Source organism: Zeugodacus cucurbitae, chromosome 3 (assembly GCF_028554725.1).
Source record: "Zeugodacus cucurbitae isolate PBARC_wt_2022May chromosome 3, idZeuCucr1.2, whole genome shotgun sequence".
NCBI lineage: Eukaryota > Metazoa > Arthropoda > Insecta > Diptera > Tephritidae > Zeugodacus > Zeugodacus cucurbitae.
Genome location: NC_071668.1, coordinates 49,660,322 through 49,673,883, shown reverse-complemented (window position 1 = coordinate 49,673,883; position 13,562 = coordinate 49,660,322). Strand labels below are relative to the sequence as shown.

The 13,562-nt window shown below is 34.0% G+C and overlaps 1 protein-coding gene across 9 annotated transcripts in view; it reads right to left on the bottom strand.

The window, feature by feature from the left end:
- Nucleotides 1-6,479: 6,479 nt before the first annotated feature.
- The window catches only part of LOC105219818 (receptor-type guanylate cyclase gcy-8-like), a 48,156-nt gene continuing 41,073 nt past the window's right edge, over nucleotides 6,480-13,562 (bottom strand). For all 9 annotated transcript variants that reach the window (XM_054228313.1, XM_054228316.1, XM_011196141.3 and 6 more), the window contains 5 exons: nucleotides 11,945-12,214; nucleotides 10,751-11,867; nucleotides 10,577-10,675; nucleotides 8,562-8,666; nucleotides 6,480-8,496 (listed from right to left, as the gene is read on the bottom strand). In XM_054228313.1, coding sequence (XP_054084288.1) covers nucleotides 6,484-8,496; nucleotides 8,562-8,666; nucleotides 10,577-10,675; nucleotides 10,751-11,867; nucleotides 11,945-12,214 — 3,604 coding nt within the window. In that variant the 3' untranslated portion in view covers nucleotides 6,480-6,483. The remainder of the gene's footprint in view (nucleotides 8,497-8,561; nucleotides 8,667-10,576; nucleotides 10,676-10,750; nucleotides 11,868-11,944; nucleotides 12,215-13,562) is intronic.

Sequence of the window (13,562 nt, the reverse complement as noted above, 5' to 3'; positions counted from 1 at the left end):
AATTTTTACTCAAGTTATCGCTTGCACGGACAGACGGACAGACGGACAGACGGACGGACAGACATCCGGATTTCAAATCCACTCGTCATCCTGATCATTTATGTATATATAACCCCATATCTAACCCTTTTATTTCTTGGTGACATAAACAACCGTTATGTGAACAAAACTATGATACTCTGTGCAACAGGTTGCGAGAGTATAAAAATACATGAACAGTCTAATTATTGAAATCAGTTTGAGAATCATCTGTCCAAGTAAAGCGCTGCACAATTACTCGTAGTACGTTGTTCTCCTCGTTAAATTCTTGGTAACTTTCATCTGTCAAGCGTATCTCTTTTGGAAATATTCCAGTAACCAATTTACCCGAAATAAATGAATTGTTTAGTTATTATGTAAGTAAATTAATTTATATTTTTTTCTTTATAATAAAATAGTAAGTATTTTTCTTATGACATAAATTAAAGCATAAATGGTAAACAATTATAAATTATGTATATATGACATATATGACATGACATGTATGTAGGGTATATATGTGTTAAGTAGAATTATTATTAAATATATGCAGTTGATTATGCATTTATGCACATATATGTATATATAGACTTGTAGTAATATAAGTATAAAAAAATGTTTATGGTGTATAGCATAAATAGTATGTCTATATTTTTCTTTTTCGAGACAATAGGAACTTATTGAACAATTTTAACTTATTTTTATATGCTTCTAAGTATGATTGTATGTACATATTTGTACAAAAACATATAAACCGTGGCTTTGTTACTTATTTTGGCATTTTACAAATTTATAAATAATACATATACTTGTACACTTAAACTTGTTTAAATTTTTGTATTTTAATTTTCAATCACTGAACCGAATTATATAGTTCGAATCAGTTTAAAACATTGTAACTCTGTCACTAATGCTCAGATAGTGCAATATTGATTGTTTTCGTAATGCTCTATGTATGTCATACCTATAATATGATTTGTTGATATACATATGTATTTTATAATGCTTTTTTAAATACCTATAAGCAGTATTATTTCCAACATACAATATAATATTCAAATGGCTATTCTTAAATAGTGTGGTAATTCAATTTCATCAAAGTGGTTTAAGCCATTCACAGAGCAGATATTAAACAAAACTGTATCAAGGTCTATAACCTAAAATAAGTTAAACTTTAGAAATGTACAGTGGTGATTAGAAGATATAAACCCTTTTATATTTAATAATGAGCTTACGTGCAACTTATGAAAAAATAGTTAATTATTTTTTATGAAGTAAGTCGTGGACGTAGTCTTTACTCAATTACCTAGCGGTGAGGAAAGCATTCAGCCTAAGCAAAAGCAAATATTGGCACAGGAAGTTAAGGCTCAGAGTTTATTTTTTATATTGAGAAGCTTTGAGGGCAGCTTTGAAGGCAGCATTGCACAAAAAATCTCTTAGAATTTCTATTCTTCAATGTGAACCATAGAAATATCTGTTAACTAATTCTGTAATCTTGTTGATGTCAAAGTCCATAAATATCAATGAAATTTATCTAATTTTAATAAATTATAAACGGGAAACACTCTAAAATAAAAGCATTTTTGAAATGATAATTATACAAGCAACTATAATGTACAATAGTTAAGTTCGATTAGTCATTTCTCTTCCCACTATGTTTCAGCTCTGCTCTGTCCAAAATTTTGCCTATGAAAGCAACAGTTACCAATGAAAGTTCAGTTGATTCCCATATAAGGGGGTATGTGGAGACCTTATTAAAGTGACCTCTGTTGATTTAATTATGACAATATATTGCATTGTTTGTTCTATTCGGCACCCTCTAAGGTATGGCAGTTTATATCTATAGTTGTGATTGTATGAAAATGCGGAGTAAACCTCTTTCAATGTATGTAGTATAAATGATTAATTAAATTTAAATTTATTAAACTCAACTTAAATTGGTTATGAATAGTAAGATGCTTTCAAAAGGCAGTTAAAAGTGGTGGATTTCATTTCATATGTGTATATATGTAGTTATAAATATGTATGTATATGATAAATATAAATTTGCACTATAGTCCTAGACAAAGTAATTAGTAATTTATTTTACCTAGGTACATACGAGCGTAGATTTGATTACTTTACTTATTTATCTGTTTAATATTGGTTATTTTATATAAATATTGGTTATTTTATATAAACAGCACACATGATACCTAGAGGCACCACAGCATATTAGGTACATATTTCGAAGGGATAGAGTTGTCGTGTTACCATCAATAGTTCACAGCAGCTTAATAATTATCAGATTCTGTGCTGATGATATACTTGAATATATAACAGAAACTCACTTAAATGAACGATTCATGACCATCATTTGCAAAAATTTTACTAGTTCCATTCACAGCACTTCTGTTACAATCACAGCAAAGGCCAAAATTTAAGAAATTGATAATTCATACGTCAATGTTCGACTCTCTAACATACATATGTATGTCTAACGAAAATTTCTATTACAAAACACATTTCTATTACAAAAACATTTCGAATGCGTTTGAAATTTGTAAGATTTTCCATTTTTTTTAACGCATAAAACGCAGATATAATTACGTATGGAATTCTTGTATGCATTTGGCCTACTACTTCACCTAAGATCGATAACTGGCATAAATATAATGACAGTTACCAAGGCAACCGGTCCAACATAATTACCACGGATGCCAGTCAGAGCTTTCACAAATACTAGTTGTAAGCTTGTGCTTTCACTGAGTTAACAGACGAAGATTCAGTAGTGAATTTAGATTCTAATTAGCGTGCATTTGTAAGTCATAATAATGAGTCTTTGGTTTTTACAATGATTAATGACATTTAAAAAACAATGTTTTAAAATCAGTTTCTTAATACTATATTTATAAGAATCGTTGTATTTACTCTTAGTGCTAAAATACAGCCCTGAAAATTAAGATATAAAGTTTGACAACTAAACCAATTCGCATTTTCTAAACTCCCGTATGGATCCGCTGGATGATGCTGTATTAAAGTTATTACGTTAAATATCATTTCTGGCCCAATCTTGCTCGAACTGGAAATATATGTATATACAGTTGAACTGAAAGTAAATTTTCATACGAATTTCCTTCAGTAACTCGGAAGTCTCTCTAAAGTGCCCTGGAGACGATCAAATAATTGCGTCAAACAGTGCATATGTGTTAGTGATGTTTTGAGCTCGTAACGAACGGTCATCATGTCATCGTCGGATGATGATGATCTATTAATGGCATTTGCTGCAATTCTTATGAAAAAAATGTCTCAATTTTTGTATTATTTTATATTATTTAGTTTAATTTATTATATTTGATTTTACTTTACTTTATTTTGTTATTTTATTTTATTTTATTTTATTTTATTTTATTTTATTTTATTTTATTTTATTTTATTTTATTTTATTTGATTTGATTTGATTTGATTTGATTTGATTTGATTTGATTTGATTTGATTTGATTTGATTTGATTTGATTTGATTTGATTTGATTTGATTTGATTTGATTTGATTTGATTTGATTTGATTTGATTTGATTTGATTTGATTTGATTTGATTTGATTTGATTTGATTTGATTTGATTTGATTTGATTTGATTTGATTTGATTTGATTTGATTTGATTTGATTTGATTTGATTTGATTTGATTTGATTTGATTTGATTTGATTTGATTTGATTTGATTTGATTTGATTTGATTTGATTTGATTTGATTTGATTTGATTTGATTTGATTTGATTTGATTTGATTTGATTTGATTTGATTTGATTTGATTTGATTTGATTTGATTTGATTTGATTTGATTTGATTTGATTTGATTTGATTTGATTTGATTTGATTTGATTTGATTTGATTTGATTTGATTTGATTTGATTTGATTTGATTTGATTTGATTTGATTTGATTTGATTTGATTTGATTTGATTTGATTTGATTTGATTTGATTTGATTTGATTTGATTTGATTTGATTTGATTTGATTTGATTTGATTTGATTTGATTTGATTTGATTTGATTTGATTTGATTTGATTTGATTTGATTTGATTTGATTTGATTTGATTTGATTTGATTTGATTTGATTTGATTTGATTTGATTTGATTTGATTTGATTTGATTTGATTTGATTTGATTTGATTTGATTTGATTTGATTTGATTTGATTTGATTTGATTTGATTTGATTTGATTTGATTTGATTTGATTTGATTTGATTTGATTTGATTTGATTTGATTTGATTTGATTTGATTTGATTTGATTTGATTTGATTTGATTTGATTTGATTTGATTTGATTTGATTTGATTTGATTTGATTTGATTTGATTTGATTTGATTTGATTTGATTTGATTTGATTTGATTTGATTTGATTTGATTTGATTTGATTTGATTTGATTTGATTTGATTTGATTTGATTTGATTTGATTTGATTTGATTTGATTTGATTTGATTTGATTTGATTTGATTTGATTTGATTTGATTTGATTTGATTTGATTTGATTTGATTTGATTTGATTTGATTTGATTTGATTTGATTTGATTTGATTTGATTTGATTTGATTTGATTTGATTTGATTTGATTTGATTTGATTTGATTTGATTTGATTTGATTTGATTTGATTTGATTTGATTTGATTTTATTTTATTTTATTTTATTTTATTTTATTTTATTTTATTTTATTTTATTTTATTTTATTTTATTTTATTTTTTCCGTTTCGCTTTACTTCACTTTTCTATGTCCTCTCAGCTTGAAATCTTCCCTGCAAATGAGCTCATGCTTGTCAAACATGAGTGGAGACGATCAAATTATCGTCCGTCAAATAGAAATATCAAAAATTTTTGATTTTCATCAAACAGAGCCGACAACAGGTCGGTGTAGCGTACGTGTAGCCGACGAGAGCCGACGACACCAACACACTTAAAGTGTTTGACGCAATTATTTGATCGTCTCCAAGGCACTTAACACGAAATTTTTCTGTGGATTATGGTGATTCAAGTTAGTTCAACTGTAGTTCAGGTGGTGCTGCTGGTGTCATGTTATTATCAAGAAGCGGCTTTGAAAAATTAAGATTCGGAGCAAGTATTTTCCTCTTCACGTTTTGACATTGATTGAGAGAAAAATTGCAATTAATCTCTCATAACAGGATGTATGTATGTGATTGGCGTTCAACCGTTTAGCCGGTTATAGCCGAATCGATGAGAGCGCGCCACTCCTCTCTTTCCTTCGCAGTTCGGCGCCAGTTGGAGATTCCAAGTGTAACCAGGTCGCTCTCCACCTGGTCCTTCCAACGGAATGGAGGCCTTCTCCTTCCTCGGCTTCCTCCGGCGGGTACTGCATCGAACACTTTCAGAGCTGGAGTGTTTTCGTCCATTCGGACAACATGACCTAGCCAGCGTAGCCGCTGTCATTTTATTCCCTGAACTATGTCAATGTCGTCGTATAACTCGTACAGCTCATCGTTCCATCGTCTGCGGTATTCGCCGTTGCCAATGTTCTGGGGACCATAAATTTTGCGCAAAATTTTCCTCTCGAAAACTCCTAGTGTCGTCTCATCTGATGTTGACATTGTCCAAGCTTCTGCGCCATAAAGCAGGACGGGAATGATAAGCGACTTGTAGAGTTTGATTTTGGTTCGTTGAGAGAGGACTTTAATGTTCAATTGCCTCTCAGTCCAAAGTAGCACCTGTTGGCAAGAGTGATCGATAAGTTCGAGGCTGAGATTGTTGGTGTTGTTGATACTGGTTCCCAGGTATACGAAATTATCCACAACTTCGAAGTTATGACTGTCAACAGTGACGTGGGAGCCAAGACGCGAGTGCGCCGACTGTTTGCTTGATGACAGGAGATATTTCGTCTTGTCCTCATTCACCTCCAGACCCATTCGGTTCGCCTCCTTATCCATGCGGGAAAAAGCAGAACAAACGGCGCGGTTGTTGCTTCCGATGATATCAATATCATCGGCGTACGCCAGCGGCTGTACACTCTTGTAGAAGATTGTACCATACCATAACAGGATATAATGTTTAATATGAGATCTATAGTAAATCTATGGTTGCCAGCATAGTCTTACAAAAATGTAGTAGAAGTTTATTAGATACTATTGAAAAAAGTACTTATTATATATTTGAATGGCACCCTGTTATCTAAATTGCCTTTTCATAGCCTTCGTACCGTTGTAGTAATACAATAGTCTACTTATGTAATTAATTATTAGTAATCCTAGGTTAACATTAACATTCATTAAGCCACTTTATGTGCATATGTATGTAGGTATGAATGTTTGTATGGATGTAGATAAATGTATATTTACAAATGTGTGCGTGTGACTTAATCAAAACAATGGCGTAACGAACAGGTTGGCTAGTAATGCGGCTAATATTGTACTTATGTAGTTACAACTAAATTCAACTTAGATATTTGAAAGATTTTTTTGTTTATCATAGTAGAACATGGTCAGAATGCTGTTTGCCGCAACGTCTCCAAAGAGGACTTCTTCAGCAGTCTCGCCTGCGAGGAATCCGAACTTTCGCTAATTCGATGTGAAGATACTGGTGACATTACTTTATAACCCACAGGTGTATACGCTTTGTAATCGTTGAAACTGAAATTTTTATCTATTGTATTATTGTTACTGCTATTATTCGAATGCGGATTTGGAGACTCAAACAATGTATAGCTGACGGGCATTTCTAGGTCCGCTTCTGCCGATGATTCAATGCCATCAATAAAATCGTTGGAGAGTTCAAATTGACTGGTGACATTGGTTTGCGGTAAAATATCCAGCGTTGAGTCACACCTAAATGGTGAGCATTTACGTGATTTGGGTAAAAGTTCTACTTCATCGCTTTCGATTTCGCTCATTTCTACCGAAGCACTGGGTACATCTACACAGGGCGTCAATAAACGTGGATAATTCGTGATATAATCGAATACCTCGGCAGCAGTTGGACGCTTTTTGGCCTCTTGACTCCAACAAGCTTTAAGTAAACCCTCCAGTTGTGGCTTCACACCCGTAGGTATTTGCAAGGTTTTGCCACTTTTAATATAATCAAACACCTGCTCATTGGTTAAGCCTTGATAAAGATACGAACCGAATGTGATTATTTCATATACCACAACACCAAAAGCCCACACATCTGACGCAGACGTGAACATGCCAGATCCTAAAGATTCTGGCGCCATCCAGCGTATAGGCAACATTGCTTTTCTATTGAAACGATAATAGTCGCTCTCGTAGGTAGAACGCGTCATACCGAAATCACCGAGTTTGACGACACGCTGCGCATTTACCAGACAATTACGGCATGCCAGATCGCGGTGTACATACTTTTCGCTAGCGAGGTAGGCGAGTCCACGTGCCACATCCATGGCATACATTGTTAAACGTTTCGACGAGACATCAGAGTCGTCGGTCACTTTATCGTTGAGCAATTGCCGACGCGCCAGCAAGTATGTCTTCAAGTCGCCATACAGCATGAACTCCATAATGGTGTAAATTGGTTCTGTTTGCAGACAAACGCCCAATAGTTTGACTATGTTATTGTGATGCAAGCGTTTCATGACCTCCGCTTCGGATAAGAAATCCAAACGGTCGTCTGTGGAGGCGCCTGTTTTTAGCGTCTTGACCGCTACTGCAGTCCAACCGCTGGCACCAATTAACGCCTCACCACCATACACCATACCGAAAGCACCTTTACCCAATCGACGATTTATTACCACATTCTCTTTAGGCACTTCCCATTTGTCGAGCGTGTTGCTCATATTGTGCGACGGTGATAGTAAGTCAATGCCGAAATTTTTCATTATTTTCGCCGACCGCTTGAGTTTCTTGTCGTAACGTTTCTTCCAGAAAAAGAAAGATATCAGCGATATTATGGTAACAAATAAGAGACACATCATAGCCGTGAATATGAAAGCAGCGCTCTCACAATCCTTATTGAGTAATTTGGCCAAGAGTGCAAAGCTACAGTCGTACGTACCATCACTTGGTCGCTGACCACCACTCTCTAGCCATAACACTTTATCTTCTTCCAACTGCAAACGCCCACCATCGGTGTGCATAGCATCGCCGATACCTTTCACATATGGCTTAAATTTACCCAAATTATGGAATTGGTTATCGTGCCATTGCACGATGTCTAAATCGGTAATACGAGAACCGCCTCTACCGAACTGCACACGCCCAGAGAGACCGATGAAATCTGTCTGCCAAATGAGCTCTACGAAGCGTGTGACCACACTTTTACTACGCAAATTATTTACCGCACCTTCGTTCTCCTTCAACAGTTTTTCTACAGCGTATGCGTAAGCCCAAACTGCATCGTACGCGTAACCAGTGTAATTCGAGATCACGTTATTGTTTCGGGCATGTGTCTGTAACCACTCACTTATAGTTATATTTTCCTGCATGGTTGCATTGAGGTCGCCAAATGGTGTGTGCATTATGCTGAAATGACCTTCCGCAGCCTGGAAGCATAAAAAACAGTTAAATGATTAGTTTTACCCTTGAAAGACATTATTAATGTTCTAACCTTTTTCAATTGCTCACTTGTGCAATTGTGATTGCTATCCAATGTGCTCCAGTCTTTAGATATCCAAGAGGGCAAGAACCAAACATAACCTTCGTAGGCTGTCATCTGTGGAGAACATAAGCAGTTATATGTTATTCGGACATTTGAAAACCTTTTTCTAAATATGTGGCACGATTCCGATTACTTTGGCGGTCGGGGTTTGACAACGGGGCTCTCCAGAGCAGGAATATATATAAATATTCTTTATTGGACTTATAGTTTTTGAAATATTCATGTTAAAATTTACTTATTTTAAAAATCACTTAGCACACTAATAGCTGAAAAGGTTTCTGTGTTTACAATTATGTGGAAAACGAGCGTTGCCACATGTTAGAAACCATAGATGATCGATTTTTTAATTACCGTCTTTTATTTATTAGCATATCATAGTTTTTTGTCGTAGAACTCTCTTCTGCATCAAGGATGTATATAAAAAATCTTTCCAGGGATGTTCGAAGTTTTTTTCGTGTAGAACTCCTTTCGGCACTGGCGGCCTTCGGCCGCGCTTTAAAAAAATAACCCTGGTCGAGCCAAAACCAGGGTGTCCAAAGTTTTTTTTTCGCGTAGAACTCCTTTCTGCACTGGCGGCCTTCGGCCGCGCTTTAAAAAAATAACCCTGTGATGTGTTCGGAGTTTTTTCGCGTAGACCTCCTTTCTGGTCAAGCCAATACAAGTGTTAGCAAAATCAAAGACTGTCCTCGATATGATTTTTAAAAATTTATTTTGTTAAATAAAAGAAGAGGAATTTTGGCAAAAAAGAGGAATTTTCGCAAAAAGAGGAATTTATGGATGAATTTTTATATGAAATCTACAATGTGACTGCGCTCGTTTTCCGCATAATTGTGAACACATAAATCTTAGAGTGAAAAGTGATTTTTAAAATAGCTAATTTTTGTTTAAAAAAACTTTAAATAAATGTTAAATTTGAACTTTATTGAGTGTTAGCAATGAAATTTCAAACATTTGAAGTGAAAAAAGAGCGTAAATTGGGTTATAGTGAGTGAAATTGCTTGTTGAAAATTTTGATTTTTTGATCTTTAAAGCGGAATATTTTGAAAACTAGGCGTCTGCGGTACCTATAACCCTATATATTTTTTAATCGGGAGGACGTCCTCTTTCCAACGGTGCCCTCAGATCGCGGCGCCATAGTAATCGGAATTGTGCCAAATATGTAATTTCGGACTAACGATACGTTCAAAGCTTCAATTCATCAGAGAACTATAACCGCCGGGAACGTTTAAATACGAACATTTTCAATGAATGAATCAAAAAATAAGAGTTATTTTTGATTTTTATATATTTAGATCAAAAGTAAAAGTTATTTTTGATTTTTATTTTTTTAGATCAAAAAATAAGAATTATTTTTGATTTTTATATTTTTAAATCAATAATAAAAATCAATTAAAAATTATTATTTATTTATTTATGCCGTATATATCACAATATGCTGCATCATTCCAATTTTTATATATGAATATATGCGACTTATCCATTATCAAGTTCAGAGGCATAACATTTTATTGTTATTATAACCGTACATCTTAGTTTTACTTTAAAGCTTAACAGAAATTAAGAAACATATTATGTCACAAATTTTGAATTGATTTTTATTATTGATTTAAAAATATAAAAATCAAAAATAATTCTTATTTTTTGATCTAAAAAAATAAAAATCAAAAATAACTTTTATTTTTGATTTAAATATATAAAAATCAAAATTTAAAAATCATACAATATTTCGCATATAGTTCACCTAAAAATCATGATGGTGTAATCAAAACGTTTCTACGATGTTCCTTTATGTATGATATTTTTATTAAAAATTGTAAAATAACTATTATTTCCGGTCCCTGGCCAATATAATGTTAATATCTTTGAAAACTGACTTAGTTACGAATGCAACGTAAATTTCGACTACGAAACAATCAGATTACTGATGAGAAACACTATCTACTCTTAGTTCTTAATTAACTTACTCCTAAATTGTAGGCCTCACAAAGCGCCAGCTCAGCATTCCTGTGGTGTATATCCGCAATTATAATCTTGGCATGTTTTTCCTTTAGATCCAACAGGTGCTGAAATCAAATGGGTTTTTATAAACATTAACAATTTTCCCCAAAAAAAAAAACATCAAATACAATTCAGCTCACTTTTTTCATTTCCACAGCCTTCACATCACTCAGGAACTTCTTATTGATAATCAATTCCAAGTCACTTTTCTTCATAGCTGGTTCCATGTGCGATATATACTCGGTATACTTTTGTCCATCTTCAGTCAGGGCGGCAACACGCTTCCAACCAAAGAATTTCATTAACTCAATGTACACATCCTCGTACTGACGATTTGAACCAATCGTACGAAAGAAATAGGGATATGCGTCACGATCGGTGAATGTAGCGCCCTCCGCCGAGTATGATATCACAGCCATATTTGTATGCTTCGATATGCCCGCTATTGGTTCGACTGTTTCACTACAAGCCGGACCTAGCACACCCAACACACGTGGATCGGAAAAGTAATGTATGAATACTTTCATAACCTCGTCGGCTTTACATTGTCCATCGTGAGCCATCGCATCGAGTTGGTAATTACTTAGTAAACCTTTGTTATTTACTGCCTTAACAGCATGTAAAACAGCTTCCTTGAGATTCTGATGGCCGCGACTAAAGTCTGTTAGCGGAAAAATCCCACCGATATTTAAATTAATTTGCGACTTTTTGCTAAGCCATCCCTTGTATGTCTCCTCATTAGACTTTAACCATTCGCACGCAACTCTATTGTAGACGTCATCGATATTCGCATCGGTATTTTGCCACTGTGGGCTCAGTTGTAGTAACCGCAGCATGCCATCCGATATATTAAATTCACGTAATACGGAAAGCAAGTGTTCTTCTTTCAAACTCTGCGTATAGTATTTGACTACCGGCGTTAGCTCATATTTGCAGGCAGTTCGCAGTAACACTGTCAGGTCTTCACAACGCGGCTGGGTGATTTGATAAAACTCAATTTCACCATCGATAACAATGGATGGTGTCCAGTGAAGCACAATGAAGCGCTTATTAAGCAATTCAGGGTTAAACTTATCCTGATATTTGCCATAAAGCTGACGTAACTTCCCCCGAAAATCCGCACCCAACCAGAGCACATTGACAAAACTGTGTGTACCGGCTATATGATGCATGACGAAGGCAGTATCGGGTTTATGTTCGGCCAGCAAGGTGACACATGTTCTTCCGAAACAATCGGGGCTTTGATATTCCTCGTAACTATTGAAATTTAACACATAAATACAATTATTTTCTCTGCCCACAAGTATGCAAATCACTCTGCACACACTACTCACTTTTTACCCGCGCGCAATTCAGCCAATAGCGCTTCCGGTATTACGTAGCGTCCATAATCACTATGGGTTTGATTAAGAAACACGTTGTAGTGTAAACTGTAGGCAGCCAACTCTAACGGCATATCGATCTGCGTTTTTGGCACGAACCAACCAAACCGACCTGCTGTTGACATGCCAGCCTCCATAATAGTTTCCGTCAAAATGGATCGCACCACAACTGGCGTCCAAACAGCTACATTGATCATAGCCATAATCGCACCAGTTGGGTATCTACAGGAAAAAGAAATGGTTAAGTTTTGTAAAATCTTTTTGCAGATTCATACTCTTTCCCTTCATTACTACTTTATAACATTTTAAAACAATTAGACAAATCAAAAGTAAGGAAAGGCTAAGTTCGGGCGAAACCGAACATTTTATACTCTCGCAATTTATTGATGTAATTTTATTAAAATAACACACAATTTGACTCATTTTCACCACCCAGGTACACTATATCCAAGACTATACACTCACTTAATTTTGCTAAGATATCTCACATATTAAACGATATATGCGGAGTAAAGACGAGCGTATTTTTGAAAAACCTATAATTTGGTATATGGGAGCTTGGAGAAGTTATAACCCGAGTTTATAATTTTTTGGACAAAGACACACTATCTATTAAAAGAAAAAAGATTTCCTCTGAATTAAATTAAAATATCTAAAAGTTTTAAAGATATTTTCAGTGAAAATTTACCCTTAAGCACTGATTTCTTTATGTTCGATATCAGGGGCCTTGAAAAGTTTTAATCCGATTTCGACAATTTTTCCACAAGTGAAGCCAGAGATGATATGCACTATTTATGTACAGTTTTATTCCGCTATCTTCATTAGTTCCTTATGTATACATTATAAAGTGAAGGAATCAGATGGAAATCACAATTGAGTTATATGGGAAGTAAGCGCGGTTATGAACCGACTTCGGCATTTTTCATCCGTATCGTCAAGGTGTCAAGAGTAGGGATGGCAACGATTAATCATTTGATCGACTATTACTCGAGTAATTGCAAAATAATCGCAAACTGCATTTTGAAATTTAATACATTTAATGTTCATCTAAGTTAGCGTACAAGGGTCGAAATTGGTCGCATCAGTCATTAATGACTGGAAACGGTATAAACATAGTTAAATTCTAATATGTCAACGTAGTTTAATATCAACAAATGAATGTCTGGTAACACTGCATTTACAGTTAAGTCAAACGCATTTTACGTTCAGTTGTTTGAAGAGCAATGGCGTCAGTTAAAAGCGAAGTGTGGACATTTTTTTAATAAAATAGCAATAACTACGTTAAATGTCAACTTTGCTGCAAAAATTTAAAATTTTCTAATAACACATCAAATATGTTGCAGTATTTAAAATTAAAGCATGCAACAGTAGCCTGCAAATTGTGGTAACTTGGAGCAATCGGTATTACATTTTAAATTTCTTCTAGTTATATATAAATATATGTGTACAAATTAGACTCTGAAATCTAGGAGTAACGACAAGTGATGATGACACTGACACCATGATTGAAATGCCGAGTTGCAGCAGCAAACCAATTAATGAAAGCCCTTCAGCTTCGAAACACTATTGA